This window comes from Schistocerca nitens, chromosome 9 (assembly GCF_023898315.1).
Source record: "Schistocerca nitens isolate TAMUIC-IGC-003100 chromosome 9, iqSchNite1.1, whole genome shotgun sequence".
Classification (NCBI taxonomy): Eukaryota; Metazoa; Arthropoda; class Insecta; order Orthoptera; family Acrididae; genus Schistocerca; species Schistocerca nitens.
In genome coordinates, this window is record NC_064622.1 from 291,508,466 (window position 1) to 291,527,219 (window position 18,754).

An 18,754-nucleotide genomic window follows, 5' to 3' on the forward strand; every position below is an offset into this window, starting at 1 on the left:
GGAGCACATTACATTTTCATACTGGTCTCATATTTTTTATAAATGTAGCTATGACGTTAATAATTATTTCTGTTTGTTTCTCACAATTTTAACTCTGTGTATTTGTGCGCCAACTGCAAATCATGAATCAATATCTTACTATTGATGCGTTACACTGTGTTTTTTGTCGTAGATCTGAAGTTGGTTGTTAATAAACAGAAACAGGTAATCAGATAATTTTAATTTTTTGTGGCGATCGAGGATATTAAAATATTTAATAAATAAATTAAAGTGTTAGGAAGACGTTTCTGGAGGTAATTGTCTAGAGTATAGCCTTTGTACGGAAGTGGACGTGAGCAGTAAACAGTACAGACAAGAAGGGAATGGAAACTTTTGAAAAGTTGTGCTACAGAAGAATACTGTAGATTACATGGACAATCGAGTAACCAATGAGGAGGTAATGAATCGTTTTGGGGAGAAAAGAAATTTATGGCAGAAGTTGACTAAAAGGAGGGATTGATGCGTAGGACATATCCTGAAGCATCAAGAAATCGTAAATTTGGTATTGTAGGAGGTGCAGAAATTGTAGATTGATGCGATGGCCTGACTGTTGGAAGCTGTTTCAAATGAGTATAAGTTGCAATCATTATGCAGAGCTGAAGAATCTTGGACAGGGTAGCTCCGCATAGCTAGCTGTGTCATACCAGTCTCCGGACCGGAGACTACTAAAACAATATTTTTAAACGTCTCCTCGTTAAGTCTTTTCCTCCTTCTGTTCCTCCTTATGCATTCAGTGACACCCACAGAGAAATCGTACTCTATACCTATCAAAAATATTACTATAGTGGTGATAAACTCGTTTTATGGTAAGTAAGACAGTTGAACTACAGATGCCGTTCGAGTAAACAAGCAACCCTAGGAAAACCGAAATATCATCTCTCACGCAAAATCTATACAGACCTAACATGTAAACAAAACAGTAAAAATAATTCTGAAATTCAATTTTTCATTTTCAGGAAGTTGTGTAGCACGTAATCGTAGCAAATGCTAACGGAGGGCTTTCTGAACTTTTCATGAAAGAAAGAGTTCACATATGTTTACCGCGACTTGTGAGGACTTGTAGAAAATGAGTTCTAACATCGAAATAAAACGTTTCAAGACCCACATATATCGAACGTAAATGGCTCGCCATTAAAGTAGTGACACAATACTACAAACGGCATACTAAAAGCTTCAAATGAGCATGAAGCGACTACATGGTTGGACATGCTAATGATTAACATTGCACGCCTACCACACAAAGAAAGTAGGAGTAACGGCATCTACATTCTGACAGCGGGCTGCTCTTTCAAAAATAGCATTTTAATGGTGTTTGTTTGTGATAACATTGTATTATGCCTTGTGTAAGAAGGAAAAAGGTCGTGCAGCACCTGTCGGAATGCGACAGTGGCAGTATAATGGGGTATTGAAACATAACTGTTCGATATCGTACAGCTACGCCACGAACCTAACCTTGTGTCAGGAAATGAACTTGTTTGCGGATATGGAAGTATCCGCATGGACAGGACGATGTCTTGAACACCACGAGGGTTCAGCACTGCGGCCGTTCTTACGGTTTCCCTTGACGCAGCCGAAGAAATGCTCACAGGTACTGTTGCGCCCAACGGTACTGGACACGAGAGTGGCCCCACGTCATCTGCTCGGACGAGTCCCGGTTCCACTTAAAGCGTTGTGATGAACGTTACCAGACTGTATTGGTCATCAACAGACGGGCACAGCATCTGGCGTGATGTTATGGGGTATCATTTGATACACAGCACAATCAGATTTGGCTTGCACAATCGGTAGTTTCGACGTATTAAGGCCGGTGGCTGCGTCCTATCATCGAAGTCTCCGGGACATCTTTCAGCAAGATAATGCAAGACCCACTGAAAACATATAGTCGTGAGTTGCCATGAGAGTGGCATGCAACCGCTCGGCAGCCACTATGATTGATGAACCCTCGCTCAGAGCTGAAGCATGACCGACTGTACACGTATCTCTCCTGCAGACGCAGTTCGATTCTATGTCCATCCAGGTTAGAGCCATTGTTACTGACAGGTAATGTAGCTCTCTGTATTAATAATGGCACCCTGTTTCTGACTGTTGAGTTAGATAGATCGTTACATGTTCCATAGATCATTGAAACGAATTTTTATCGAAATGTTGTGGGAGGAGTCAATTTACAGGATACGCAACATGACAGATTTTAAGATTAATGGACATATTTTCTTCAGTCGTTCTGTTCATCCAACTACACTTAAAACCCAGGTTTCTTTCACACTACAAGCCTTCAAACAAAAATTCGTTTATGGTATAGAAAGTCTTTAGGTTAGATTTAAAACTTCCTTGGTGCTCGTTAGCCATTTTATGTTATTGGACAAGTAATAAAAAAATTTGTTGACGCATTGTGAGCTCCTTTCTGAGTCACTTACAGCTTTAATGGAGATTAATGAAGGTAATTTATCCATCTGTTGTTCAAGGTATGGACACTACTATTTTTCTAATATGGTGGTGGATTTTCTGTGACGAATTTCAGTAGCGAATATATATACTGTGAAGGCAATATTAGATTAATTAATTCCTTAAAAAGTTATCTACAACATGAATGCAGGAAACGCTGTATGTTAACCTTACTGCTTCACTTTGTGCATTCAATATATATTTCTTAGTGATTAGATACCCCAGAAAATCACTCCACACCACGTTACTACTCGAAGTGGAAATATGCAAAATATGTTAGGAAACTCATTCGTTTGTTTCCAAGATTAGCTATTATCAGAAGAGTAAGAGTAGCTGAACATAATTGTTTGAACAGTTCAGTATCATGCTTAATCCAGTTCAAGTTTTCAACAAAAAATTTGAAAAATTATGGCCTGTTTATTCACTGCTATTAATGTGCTACATCATTTATTTATTATACAGGACTAAATATAGTGTTTCCTCACAATTTTGGGAGAGTCTGTTTTCAGACAGCCACTTAATAATTAACCTGAAAACATCATTAACAATTTCTTCTATTGCTTTCGCTCTACTGGGATTTATTATCACACTAGTATCGTCTGCTAAAAGTGCCAATTCTGCTTGAAGAATGATAAGTGGAGGGTCGTCCACATACATTACGAATAGCAATGCACTCAAAATAGTACGCTGCAGGATTCCCTTCGTGATTGCTGCCCCGTCATTAAAATTGACTCTCCTTCCAACATTTGTGCATTCTGTTTGCTAAAGATGATTCCAACCAGCTGTGTGTAAGTTCGTCAGTTTCATTTAACCTAACTTTTTCTTGGAGTGTAAAACATCTACGCAGTCAAACGCCTTGTAAATATCACAAAAATACCAACTGCTGATTATTATTATTTATGGCTTCAATAGCTCGTGGTCTTGCGTTAGCGTTCTTGCTTCCCGCGCACGGGGTTCGATTCCGGGCGGGGTCAGGGATTTTTCCTGCCTCGAGATGACTGGGTGTTGTTGTGTCGTCTTCATCATCATCATTCATCACCATTACGGTGGGAGGAAGGCAATTACGGTGGGAGGAAGGCAATGGCAAACCATCTCCTCTAGGACCATTGCCTAGTACAGCGGTGTGGGTCTCCCACATTTTCCCCTACGCTCCTCGGAGTATGGGACATCATCATTATCGGCTTCAATTATTTGATGAGTAAATGAATAAACTGCTTACTCAGTCGAGCAACCGCTCTGGAATCAAATTGTGATACGCTAAGCAAATTGTTTGTAGTTAAGTGAGAGATTACTACTGAGTATATTTCATTTTCGAATATTTTAGAAAAACGTCACTAAAGAAACTAGACGAAATTATTTGAGTCTTTCTTGTCACCTTTGTTATATAGAGGTTTAATAATGATGTACTTTAATATGTCTGGAAAATTTCCCTGTGCGATTCATGCATTACGCATATCATTAAGGACAATACTTATTAAATTAAAATCACTCTTCAGAATTCTGCCTGAAATTTCAACATCATAGGAGCCTTTGGCTTTATTAATTTTTATATTTTATTAATTTCTATAAAGGATGTTGACGCTACTTCTAGTTCCTTAAATTTTGATGAATAACATTTTTAATATATCCTCTTGTTTATTCAGTTGGATCATTTATTCCTTTTTTTCTGCTACATTCAGAAAGTGATTGTTAAAAACACTCGCAACTTGTGAATTGTCAGTCACAGCGATGTTATTCAGTTTAAATGTGATAGTATCTTGTAAAATAACAGGTTCACCTATCTCCCATTTAACAGTATCGCATATGGTTTTAATCTAATCAGCTGCATAATTAATTTTTGGCGTGATTTGTATATTTATGAACATTTTACGGACTTCCTTTGCTTTTGTAGAATGCATGCAACGTCATACCTTGACTTATTCTGACCTTCGTATGATTTTCACTTTCGCTCTTTCCCTTTAGTTAACTACGGCCTTATTTTTTTAATGGACTTTCTGGATAACTATTTAGGAAACTTACTCTCAAATTTTGACATCAGTTTACTGTAGAATACATTGTATTTTACATTATCATCTCTCTTTCTTGTCACGTTTGTTACACAGAGGTTTAATAATGGCATATTTTAACCAGTCTGGAAAAATTCCCTGTGTGATTCATGCATTACGTATATCATTAAGGACAATACTTATTAAATTAAAATCACTCTTCAGAATTCCGTCTGAAATGTCAACAACATCATAGGAGACTTTGGCTTTGCTAATTTGTATATTATGTTAATTTCTATAAAGGATGTTGACGCTACTTCTAGTTCCTTAAAGTTTTGGTGAATAACATTTTAACATATCCTCTTGTTTTGTTCCGTTGAATCGTTTAATACTATTTTTCTACTACATTTAGAAAGTGATTGCCCTGCCTCCCATTTAACAGTATTGCATATGGTTCTAATCTAATCTGCTGCATAATTAATTTTTGGTGGGATTTGTATATTCTGGACATTTTATGGACTTTCCTTGCTTTTGCAGAATGCAAGCATCATACCTTCACTTATTCTGACCTTTATATGATTTTCCATTTTCCTCTTTCCCTTTAGTTAACTACGGCCTAATTTTTTATGGACTTTCTGGCTAACTTTCCAGGAAACTTACTCTCAAATTTTGTCACCAATTTACTGTGGAATACATTGAATTCAACATTATCATCTCCCTTCACGTATACTACACCTCGTAACAAGTCTTGCAACTTATTCTTAAAACTTTTAATATTGTTCTCTTTCTGCTATACATTATGCGGTTTATAAGCAAAAATTCGTTGTTACATCCTTCGAGATGTTGGAGTTCTAATGGCCCGCAATTTACTTTAGGCTTCTAAACTGCCTGACACAAAAAGTGAAGCACCTGGAAAGGGAAGAAACGAAATGAAACTTAACAGTTTGAGAGCGTATGTAATGTTACTTCAGTGATTATAAAATCCAGTCAATTTTTACAGCGAACCCAGCAGCATAAGCAAACTATCATTATGACGTTGCAGCCCCTCTGGCCAGGATGCAGTGGTTCATTTGGGGTTGGTGTTATTCAGATGTTGTAACATCTCCCTGGGAAAGCTGAGCCACAACTGTCGCAAATGATCGTTGATATCCTGGATAATGTTACTGGAATGGAGTTCACATCCTTGCTGGTTCCACACACGTACTATCGCAGGGAGATCGGGGAATCTTCGTGGCCACGAGCGCACGGACGAGCATTATCCTGTTGAAAAATGGCATCTCGATATTGTTGTATGAAAGGTGCCAATCCAGAATGCCTGAGCACACTTCGACGCTATTCATCAGCAGTCTGTGCTTCCCGGCCACAGCACCGCCCCGAACGCAGCCGTTTCTGTTGTGTTGTAAACGGCAGCCTTCGCAGGGGACGATAATTGCCCAGTCTAGCTGCTGTTGGTCTCCGACCAATGATGCGAGATGACACAGAATGCTCCAAGGATTCCATTACCTGGTCTCGGATGCCAGAAGCAGGTGTGGAGGGGTTAAGATGTGCTTGGTGCACGGTACGACGATCCTCCATTTTGGTGATCAGTCATGGTAGACTGGAACGTTGACTACGGTTATTCCTGCCCTCACTTTTCCATGCAGTCCAACATCTGGATACTGTCACATCCGAATGCCTCACGAATCTAGATATTGCACGATTCGACCAGACCCACAACGAACCACCTTTCAAATACACTCAGGCTTTGATAACTCTGTCTCAGACGAGTAACCGACATCTCTGTGTCCTTCACATTGGTCATTCAACATCTAACGTTGTTCACCCTCCTTCCCCCCCCCCCCCCTCCACCCCTCAATTATATACCCTACCAGGTCTGGCAAAAGACTAAACAGGAACAACACTAATGCATTCTGGTGGTCGCTTTACCTGTCACAGAGAACTGCAACGGTAATCATTTACAATCCCGCCGATGTTGCGTACGTGAATTGTGGATCGTTCACTTTTTTTGTTAGTGTATGGTGTGCGGAATGTGTCGTGAAGATTTCGCCTTACGTACTGTTAAATCCTGTATTCCAGACATTGACCATCTTCTGTAACACATTTACCATCATTAGCGCTATCCACCGGAAAAATGGACGATAATAATGACTAAGGCCTCCTCCGCATTTTCCGTGCATTGCAGCCTTCAGAGATACGCATCCATGTTTTGCAATATCGTCTACCCATCTATTAGACCTTAGTCTCCGTCTTTTCTGACCATCTATTCTCCAAACTCTTCCATAACATACCCCTATTTCTTTGTTATGCTTAACTACTGGATACTAATGTACTGCAAGGTATCTATGACAACTCAGTCAAGTTACACTGCTCCAGGTGAAAACTAGAATGAAAAAAGTAGTACGTGTGTTTGAATAAACTTCCTAAACCAATGCATACCGAGTGTTACGCTACTTAAAGATTCCATATTCAATAGGCGTCAACATAAATGAGAAATATGAGCAATAAAGGTCAAATTTCAAAACAGTGTGTTTTAACAAATTTTCAAGCACATTTCTTTGATTGTCGACAGAGGTTCTTCAGAGTACTTCAGAGCTGTTCGCAATTATCTAGTATTTACCACTGAAAATGTCTTATTCGTCACGTTGCTCACGATTAATTGCGTTTATTCCTTTAACGTTCTGTGAACTAGACTGTCAGTCCACAAAGTTCCGAAACTTATTTTATTCCCGGCGTATAATCGACGTCAGCGCAGTAAATGCAGTGGCAGTTTGATCCAACAACTGTAGACAACAGATGTGTATTCAGCCATTTGGTCGTGAGCAGGCAATGTTAAGCAGCGGACACGGCGGCCGCAGTGTGTCAGCGTTTTAGTGTCACAAATTGCAATGGAGCAACGTCTCTAAAGCAAGTGATCAAGACAGTCTCCGGAACGTTTTGAAGAAAAAAAAAGTGTGCGCAAAATTTGTCCCGGACGTCCTGACTCCCGAAAAAAAGCGACGACGGTTGGATATCTGTCGCGACTTGATTGAAATGCACCACGCGTTATGAGATTCGATGTTATCTAAACGAACTTACCAGAAAACGACAGAGTGCAGAAATTCATATGAATGGTCAACGCTTTGACTAAATAACCGACGTACAAGCCAATGAGACGCGCGACTTGACCACCATCCGAAAGCTGATGTGTTCTGACACTTTCACACGATTGTATGAACGTTCTGCGGATTTTACTCAAGTGTGGACAGAATACACAGAACACATGAATCATTAAAAGCACCACCTTAACGTTTCTCTATCTTTTATTAATCCACTTTCGAAACTTTTTGGACTGGCGGTTTATAACAGTAGTGATCCGATCCATAAGTCAACAACTGTGTGTACGATGCTTATACCGAAAATGAGATAAGAACACCAGTGCGAGCCAATGATGCATACTGTTTTAGTTGTTTGATAAAAAATCCATGTAATGTAATTTTAGAAACTAACTAAGGCCTTGTTACATTTATATAAATTTTGAGATACGTGTCAACTCTCTGATGTATTTACCTGTCACCTTATTACTGCGACATTCCTGCCTGTTAGTATCCAAGCGCAACGTTAGTTTTCCTAGGATCTATGGAGTGAATGAAATGGGGCCTCTACTACCCCCTCCACCTCGCTATACGCAAGTTGTCGGGGAGGGAGAAAAGTATTGCCGTCAATACAGACGGGTGGAATAAAGGAAGCCATTTCAGTCGGAAGAATGCAGACGTCCTACGCAAGGTCAGGCAACAAAACGGAGAGTTTTGAAAGGAGACTGATGTGACGGGAAATCAAGCTGTAGTAGCTGATTGATGTTGCAGCCTGAAGTTATCAATATACGAGTGATGATCAATAAGAAACACACATAAAAAACCATGATATATAGTAGATGAGGATGCCTCAGTTTTAGCTATGTATCAACATAATAAGTGGAAATCTGCATTTATTCTCTTAGACAGCGGCATTCATTCCGATAACACTCCGTTTCTAGACACTAATTGCGTAAACTCTGTTTCCTTTGTTCTGAATTGATATGTGTGTTCGCACTGGTATTGCTTCATAGTATGATATGAAAGTTCGATGGCGCAAACCCTGAACGATATGGTGAATGCTGGAACACCTAACAACCACTTGGCAATGTTTTTTAACTTACAAAACCCCTAAGATAGTAATACCGACGTGATCATCCTCTTGAAGAAGTATGGCATTTGCGAAATTGATGGCATGAAATTTTTTACAATGGACATAAAAGAGTCAATACTTCCAGTACTCATCCATAGCTTGCAGCGTTTTCGAACGATCCAATGGTGAAAATTACACGAAAATAATAGCCCAACTATTGGAATACAATCATCATAACCATAATCCGTTTAACTTCTAATTTATCTATTATCTTTATATCCACAAGTTATAGTTATAAAAATCATTGTATATATGTATGTTCCACATCTTCTCACAAGCCACTGGACGGATTCTGACTAAATCTTGTACACAATCTGGCAAGTAATACTGTAGGGGCTCAGAAACACTTATTTCCCATATGGTTGTGGATGAAAAGCGGGTGGCGACGAAGAATAACTCACAAACGTCTGAACCAACTTAAACTAAATTTTGTATGTATGTTACCGGCATAGTGTCAAATCAAAGCATAGAATGCCTAGGCATTATACAGAATGCCTAGAACTTTTTGGGAAAGTTTTTAATTTCAGCTGGCCGTTGTGGCCGAGCGGTTCTTGGCGCTTCAGTCCGGAACCGCGCGACTGCTACGGTAGCAGGTTCGAATCCTGCCTCGGGAATGGATGTGTGTGATGTCCTTAGGTTAGTTAGGTTTAAGTAGTTCTAAGTTTAGGGGACTGATGACCTCAGAAGTTAAGTCCCATAGTGCTCAGAGCCATTTGAACCATTTATTTTTTTCATTTCAAAATTTTCCCAGAAATCTATGAAACGCCTAAGCATTTTACCAAATGCGAAATACGCAAAGGCAAAGTATAAAATTACAGTGGAATAACGTGTTCAAAGTAGCACAGACGTTTATGAAAAGCTCTATGTTGTGATGAGTTATACTACCATAGAGTATCTATTAGTCAACTCCTTTGTTATCCTGTATCGCCCGTCATGGCCAATAGATGAATGAATCTCAAAGTATGAGGAACAACTCACCACCTGGTACGTGAAATGTAACTGCATCACATATTTCATTCAGCATTTGTACCAGTGTTCCCTGGACGTTCATTACACTGTGCTTCTTCATTAACGAATAACGCCGAAGCTGCTTCTTTTTCACAAACTTAGCCGTATTTACGCCCCTCATTTTTTCGTTACAGTGATCGCCTGTTAGAAATACACTGCTCTTAAAGAACTATTCCTCTCATTGTCTGCAACTCTCTATTAAATTGTTCTTTCATTGCAACAGTCGAATCATCAATCATAACATTTTCACAATCATCATGTGTAGTCTTCATTTTAACGAAAGTGAAACTGTGATACAACTGAGCTCCAACCAAACTGGACTGAAACTGTTACAACAATGATGTGGGGCCGGCCGCTGGTGGCCGAGCGGTTCTGGCGCTACAGTCTGGAACCGCGCGACCGCTACGGTCGCAGGTTCGAATCCTGCCTCGGGCATGGATGTGTGTGTTGTCCTTAGGTTAGTTAGGTTTAAGTAGTTCTAAGTTCTAGGGGACTTATGACCTCAGCAGTTGAGTCCCATAGTGCTCAGAGCCATTTGAACCATTTTGAATGATGTGGGTCTTTTAACTGTGAAAATGCCGGGTTATCAAAATGTCAGTATAAATTTGAAAACTGAATAAATCACGGAATATGGTAGATAGAGAGGTACAAATTGACACACATGCTTGGAATGACATGGGGTTTTATTAGAACCGAAAAATACAATAGTTCAAAAATGTCCGACAGATGGCGCTTGATCTGATCAGAATAGCAATTATTAGCATAACAAAGTAAGACAAAGCAAAGATGATGTTCTTTACAGGACATGCTCAATATGTCCACCATCATTCATCAACAGTAGCTGTAGTCGAGGAATAACGTTGTGAAGAGCACTGTAAAGCATGTCCGGAGTTATGGTGAGGCATTGGCATCGGATGTTGTCTTTCAGCATCCCTAGAGATGTCGGTCGATCACGATACACTTGCGACTTCAGGTAACCCCAAAGCCAATAACCGCACTTACTGAGGTCTGGGACATGGGAGGCCAAGCATGACGAAAGCGGGGGCTGAACACACGATCATCACCAAACGACGCGCGCAAGAGATCCTTCACGCGTCTAGCAATATTTTTTTTTTGTTCTAATAAAATCCCATGTCATTCCAAGCATGTGTGTCAATTTTTACCTCTCTATCTACATTATTCCGTGGATTATTAAGTTTTCAAATTTATAGTGACTTTTTGATCACCCGGTATTTAAATTATCTATCTTTCATACTTTGAATTTAGCATAACCGACGTTTTATTAAATGCCTGGGCAAAGTATTAAATAAGATGCACTGCATACCCTACCTAATGGATTTTGGTACTGTATATTGTGCCTAGACGTTCCATCAGACGGCCGATTTCGCTGTCTGCCGGTAACATATACACTGGTGAGCCAGGGCATTATAACCACTAGCCACCGCAAGGTTCTATGCTGCCTGGGGGCGCTCAGGGCACGTGACGCGGTAAGAGAAGTATATGAGCGGAGCACAGACGAATGGGGACTCATTCTAGCAACGACAAGTAGCGCAAATGCGGAAACTCTCCGGCTGAAGTGACTTTGACAAATGCTATATTGGTTTGGCCCAGTGCCTGGGAGCGAGCATCTCGCAAACGGCGAAGCTGGTCGGTTGCTCTCGTGCTACTGTCGTGAGCATCTGTGGAAAGTGGTTGAAGAACACTGAAATCATGAGTGGGCGACAAGGAGTTGGACGTCCATACCTTATCGCAGAACATAGGGATGGGAGGCTTGCCCGCTCTCTAAAGCAAAACAGGTGGCGATATGTGACGAATCTGACGACAGAGTACAGAGCTGGCGCAGACACAGTTGTTTTGGAGCACGCTGTTCAGTGTTGAATATGGTGCTCTGAAGCAGAGGACCCCTACATGTTCCCAGGTTAACCCAACAACATCGTAAATTATGGTTACAGTGGGCCTGGGAGCATCGAGATTGGACCGCGAATCAATGGAATCGTATCGCGGATGAATACCGTTTATTGTTAAACAAGGTCGATGGTCGTGTCCAATTACGTCATCTAGGCGAATGGCTGATTGAAATATGCAGCGCGCCATGGACACAGGGCGGTGGGGGCAGTGTTATGTTATGGGGGACTTTCACCTGAGCTTCTATGAGACATGAGGTAGTAATCGAAGGCACCATACAGCTGTGGACTATGTGAACGTTACTAGGGACCACCTGTAATCCCTCATGCTCGATGTCTTCCTCAACAGCGGTGGTATCTTCCAGAGGGATAATTGTCCGTGCCACAAGGCCAGAATCGTGCTGCAATGGTTTGAGGAGCGTGATAGTGAATTCACGTTGACGTCTTGGCCATAAAATTCGGCTTATCTGAATCCGATGAAACCCAACTGGGACGCTACCGTATGCCAGCTCCGCGCCCACATATCAACCGCCCGTAAACTGCGAGATGTGTGTGACCTGTGCGTAGGCTCTGGTGCCATAAATCTCTGGAAACCTATCAAGTACTTGTCGAAGCCGTGGCACGCAGAATCACTGCTGAAATACGTCCAACAGGTGGACCAACACGCTTTTAAGTAGGTGGTCATAATGTTTTGGCTCATCAGTGTATATAAGTAATAAACATGTATGGATACATATAATTATTTGCGTAATATAATTATCTGTATAAAATGCTGTAGGGCTAATATACCCCTATGACACATGGGGAAGGTAGCGCGAGAAGCCGCGTCATGCAAAAATATTCGATAACGGCTGATACTGGCATCGTATCCATTGTTTTATGGGTTCCTAAGTTCATTAGTGACAGTCCCAATAGCCTTTCGCATGTAGGGGTGAGGCGGAGTGCAAGGATAGTGACGTATTTCCATATATCTGTAGTGTGTGAGGCAATTTATATCAGTCTTGGGTCATGCATCATTTACTATCTGAGACAGAAAGACACACGTAGCACTGAGGGCAGGGGTAAAATTGGTGATATAAAAGTATAATCCAGGAATATGTAGAGTAATTTCAACCAGATTTAATATAAACAGTGCCTGACACAAAAGAAAACGAGAAAAAAAATAAAGCACGCAGAAGACATGGTTCGACGTCAATGTTACTTCGTACACGTATACACCACTGGCGGTTATGTACCTGTTTAGAGCTCCAATTCTCTGTGACTGGTAGGATGGCCACCAGACCGCTTTAAAGTTGTTTGTTTTTAATGTTGTTATCGGATCTGGTAGGGTATGTGAGGGGAATGAACGGCGTCAAATGTTGGGGGTTCACTGTGAAAGACATGGAGGTGCCACGTACTCATCTAAGAGTGCAATATCACCACCTGACAGAGTTTGAAAGTCGCCTCATTGAGGGTCTCCGTTTGGCCAACTGGTCAAGTCATGCAATATCCACTCTTCTGAGGCATTCGGATGTGGCAGTTGTGAAATTATTATTAAAATTCTTATAATTTTGAGGGTGTACTCATCCAACTGCTTTTTATCTGCTGCTGCCACAAGCACAGTGTTCCTTTATGTCCACTGTAACACTACAATCTTATTCGCAGTTCCAGCTTGAGGAATTACCACTGTTATCGAGATACAGCCATACACAAGCAACTTCCAAAACTGAATAAGACCTATTATGATGCAATTTTTCTGGCATGTTTATTTATATTTTCTCTTTATTTTTCTTTAACTGTTGTACATGTACATTTTGTAAAGGTGCTATCCCCATACAGATTAAATCTTTGTTAATTCAGAGGAACGTACAGGGTGAGTCAGGAGGAAAGGTACGTGTTTTGACAGGTGATAGGATTAGTGATTCTAAAGAAAAAACTTGATGTGGGCATATGCCCTATTTCGAATGGTTTCCGTGATAAAACACTTTTAACGTACATTTCTATTTATTTTCTGTATTATTCATTGTCATTGTTTACAACGTACCACAGTAGTATATAGGAAGTTGAGACAAACATTTTGATACAGGACGCTTATGGTCTACCAAGACAGAAAACTACCTCAATTTACCTACAAAAAGTACTTAAGCTACAGCGCACGTGCGTCGCTCGAGGTTTCCAATATTTTCGAGATCTCTTCGTGCAAACTGTTAATCCTAGACGAAAAATAAATTGGATCTTTTTTATTGAAAATTTAATTTACTTTAATTGTGTACTGAAACACGTGTTACATGGAGTATGCGGTTTAGAGTTATTAAAGAAAAACATACAAAAGTGATATTAAACGTGTTCTATCTCGGAAACCATTCGCAATAGGGCATTGTCCATATAAAGTTTTTTGTTCAGAATCACGAATACTATCGCGTCTCAAAGCATGTACCTTTCCTCCTGACTCACCCTGTATAACTGAATAACAGTGGCTAGAGAAACTATTGGAGTGTTTTTCTGGGCATTGAATGTATGAAAGTGAGGGTATGAACAAGTCAGAATATGAAAAACTCAAGAACCAACAGTGAAAAAGGAGTATGAAGGTGGAACAAAGAATGTCTGATTCCAAGTGAATGCAATTGTTGAGTTTATGCAAGCGATTTACGAGCATTGCCGATCTGATGTGTGAGCTATAAATGACGGAAGAATATGGTTTTTTACAGAATTACGGTGAGGAATGATTCATTACTTAATAACACTTTTGGATAGGTGCAGCTCATATAGCTTTATGTGTCTTTTCTGTTTACTACAGAACCGTGCCCCTACATTTATATAGTATGCGTTGCGATAAAATATGACTGAAAATCGGCGATTATGGTGAAAGAGTACAGTACCACCCGACATTGAAAATAGGTACAACATTCTTCGTTATTCTTGTCAGAACAACATATTTTTTGTAATAATAACTCAATTTCACTTAATACACTGAAGCCGGATACCAGTGTAGGAAAGAATGACAATTTATTTATTTAACTGATCACATGTGCATTCCCACAAAATAAATCCCTACATCCAATTTGGTGAGATCTGCGAAACGAATGAATGTATGGTAGTCTGCTAACCACAGATAGTGAATGTGCAATATATGATCATCTTTGAGACGGTCCTTTGGTCACCTTTGGTGGAACCAAAGAGATGAAATTTACCTGAGCTTTGAGCGCCTGAAATGCGACTGACTAATGGGTAGCATAGTCTTCCCCCAGCTCGACGGAGGTGCGAGATGACCTGAAGAACGGCTATGTTTCAGCACTCTGCCGCTGGATCTTATGTTGGTAAGACCTGTCTTAGGTGTGCTCCGTAAAGACAAAAGAGTGGAGACATGGTATGCATGTGAAATACTTAAGAGTAGTTTGAATAATAATTTCTCTATTTCAGGAACTTTTGTGGGGAGAATTAAATGTCAGGCAGGTAATATTAAGGGGATTGTAGTAATCTTCGGAAGTGACCAACGGTCACAATGAAACCACGTGTAGCAATAAATTGAAATACTTCCGAGTCCATAAGTTAAGCTGAATTACTGGCGTGTGTACTATAAGTTGGAAATATTTAAGAAATGGCGTGTGCAGGACTTGAAATTAGAGACGAGTACTTCCACGTGGTGAGTACTGTGTGGGTCTCAATCTGTGTGTAAGACAAAGGATAAAGAGGAGTACTCGTCCATGGTATCAGTTGAGGACTCGCGTGTGTGACGAATATGTTCTTAATATTACTTTGCGCGTTATGTTTCCGTGTGACGCTTGATTCAAACTATAACACTCTGAGAGTGAAGCAAGGTGAGTCAGTCGTCTATCCAGCAACGTCACTCGGCTTGCATTGCACAGGAAGACGTGCACATATCCTCCAGGGTTCATAGTAGGAAAGAAAAGTTACGAAGTGGGGCAGTGCCGTGTGAAAATGGGATAAATACTAATTGAAGTGGGAAAGCTGAAAGTGATGTGATTATAACGTTGTGGATATTCTTTGTATTGTATGGTCCCAATGTGATGTATTTCATGAAATTTAAGTATGTGTGGTTGGCATGGGAGAGTAACAAGATAGTTTCAGAGGCAGTGGGTTATGCATGTTCCTTTTTGTACCACTCGGTCTGGAGGAAATTTTCGTGATGATGGGTGTGAAAGTCGAAGTGTGAGATATAGCAAAAAGATCCACCATCCTATCCAGAAAGTGCACTGTAGTATTAGATAATTACGAAACCATAAGATAGAGAATCACCAATGTAAAGCCATGCCCACTTGGCCGAGTTTCTCATGTGCAATTGTTGTAGAAAATGTTATGGAATTTATAAGATTAATAAAGATAGTGAAATGAAAAAAACTGGTGGGCTTTTCCTTCAAATAGTATGCTGTCATGATATCCAGAATTTATAATGTGTGCGCCACTCATATTTAGTGCGACGGTCACGTGTTGACCAATGCCGTTGGGTAAGAAAGAAAATGTGGTATTGCCAGTGCGTAGTGAACAGTCAGAGCTGTGTAAATTACTAATAGTCAGATATGCGTTATCCGTTTCCGTTGCGTAATATTCAAACACGAGACTAATTTGTAATTTAATTGTGAGTGCTAGAGCTCATGTTACTCGATAAATAAGAATGAATCCACTCGCTTGGCAGACCACTCATCTTGCGGGCCTGACTGCTTGATGCCACAGTATGAGCAACGCATGTGGGTGCCTCTCAATGGTACATGCGTCATGCCAGCTTAGGAAAATCAGGGAAGGCAGAGATTGCAGCATCACTTGCCGTCTTCTTACGTCACACGGTAGAAAAGACTTCTTTGCTTATGTTTGGGTATTGAAAAAAATCGACAGAAAAAGTGAAAAAAATAAACGATTACCTGTACATTACAAAAACAAAACACAGCGTAAAAACTTCCTTCTCTTACGTAGGAAGAAAAGAAAATATTTAGGAGCAAACGCACAGGCGAAATTAAGTGGGGAATTCATTAATTTACTGGGTTTTGCTGGAGCACAAGAATTAAAAACTAAGTCGTAATTCAGTGGATGCACGATACTCTGTAGCTAGCTGTGGAACCGAAATTAAACTAATAAACGGCTGGCGGCATTACTGTTTTAATTACAAGAAACTACAATAATTTATTAAATAAGGCCGTCGTTCAATAAGTAGGGCAACACATTTTTTCTCTCGGTCAATTTCGGTTGAAAAAATGGTGAATTTTCTGTGGGACACCGTGGAATACTACTTCAGCCCGTATAGCTTCATGAAGTGGCGGCGGTATTCGTAGCATTGAAAATGGCGTTCGTAACGCAGATGCATTCCAAGCAGAGAGCTCTCACTGAGTTTATTTTGGCGGAAAACAAAAGCATCGCAGATGTTCCTAGGCACTTGCAGAATGTCTACAGAAACCTGCCAATGAACAAAATCACGGTGAGTCGTTGAGCAAGGCGTCTGTTGTCATTTCAACAAAGTCACGCAAAACTGTCCGATCTCCCCATGCTGGCCGGCCGCGTGCAGCTGTGACTCCTGCAACGCTGGAACGTGGTGACACTCTCATCCGAGGTGATCGACGGATCACAATGAAACACCTCCCTGCTCAACTGGACGTCTTTATTGGTGGCGTTGACACACTCGTCCGTAGGATGGGAGATTCAGAATCTTGTGCCTACTGGGTTCCTCCCAACCTAAGAGAATACCATAAAGCCGCGTGGAGTGGCCGCACGGTTACAGGCGCCATAACACGGATTGCCGATCCGCCCTCGGGCATGGGTGTGTGTGTTGTTCTTAGCACAAGTTAGTTTAAATAGTGCTTAAGTCTAGAGACCGATGGCCTCAGAAGTATGGTCCCTTAGGAATTCACACACATTTGAACATTTGAATACCATAAAGAGCAACGAAGAGAATATGTGCGCGTTACGAGGCGTTACGAAGCAATACGTGGATGGCGGGGAGGCTATTGTGCTGCAAGACTTTAACTCCGACGTCGATCACTAGAGTGGTACCATGAAACCATGAAGGTCCTCCCAGCAAGGTGGAGTAAGGCTGTCGCTCTGAACGGAGATTATAGTCAAAAGAGTGGGGAATAATACATTGTATTGGAATCCCGAAGAAAACCAACTTCCTTTCAGAAAAAAAAGTGTTGCATTACTTATTCAACGCCTGTCTCACGAAGTTGTCGATTGTTATGTACATGCATGAACCTTATACATGCGTTGTGATTACCATTTTGCCAAAGAATTAAAGTTGAATAGTGGAAGAAAATTAATAAGAGAATGAAATTAAGTAAAAGTAGAGTGAAACAGTTATGCTGTATCATCACAGTAGAATAACTCATCACATGACGCTGCTTTGTAGTTTCCACTGCTGATGAATCACATGTTGCTATTTACTCTGCGCAAGAAATTAAAGGTGCAACAAAAATGCTACTTAGTACGTACCTTGAAAAACCAGGCGCCCGATTTCTTCCACATTTCTCGTGTCTCAGAGCAAATCTTGCAGAGCGAAATGGGCTCCTTGTGAGCGGTGAACGTCTCGAAGCCACACTTTTGACACACGGCCTGTGTAACGACCACAGAGACAATCCAGTTAACAAAAGAGAGTAGAGATTCAACAAGTCATTGGCTGTAAGTTTAAAACGAAAATATTTGTAATCAATAAAGTAAACAATTTTTTAGCGTCCATTGCTAATGGCCACGTTTACCTGTGTTTTTATTTTGCTAGCTTCTATTCAGATGCCTTACAAATAAATGCCTTTAAAAGTTTTCCGTAATCAAAACTGCATGATGCCTCGATGAGAGTAATGTTTTAAACGCACAATGTGTGCACCGTGGAATGAAAATCGTTCATTAGTCAGAAGAGTTGTGTCTTGTCAAGTAACGTTCTTAGTTTGGAGGATGTAACTTTGCAGGTGCTGAGCACTTGTAATGGGGACCAAGACGGTTTAGTTAAGCATAGAAACTCGTGTCTAGAAATACACCGTTTTCCCGCTACACGCAAAATATCACAACGTAAGTTCAAATCTACCGCATTTTCTTCGCCACTGACTAGATTTGAAACGGAGCGGAGCGAGTACGAATATAATGCTGCGGGTTGCATACTTCACAAGTAAAGGCGGCGCTGTTACAACAGTACCACTGGGCTTCTATCGTTCCCTGTATAGTTCTACAAGCATCTCGACTCTGAGGACAGCGCTGCAG

General features: G+C 40.7%; 1 protein-coding gene across 1 annotated transcript in view; it reads right to left on the reverse strand.

The window, feature by feature from the left end:
- Window positions 1–18,754, reverse strand: part of LOC126203385 (rabphilin-3A) — a 1,010,032-nt gene that overhangs the window by 179,804 nt on the left and 811,474 nt on the right. Inside the window, exon 7 of the mRNA XM_049937683.1 lies at window positions 17,996–18,115. Within this exon, the coding sequence (XP_049793640.1) occupies window positions 17,996–18,115 (120 nt within the window). The remainder of the gene's footprint in view (window positions 1–17,995; window positions 18,116–18,754) is intronic.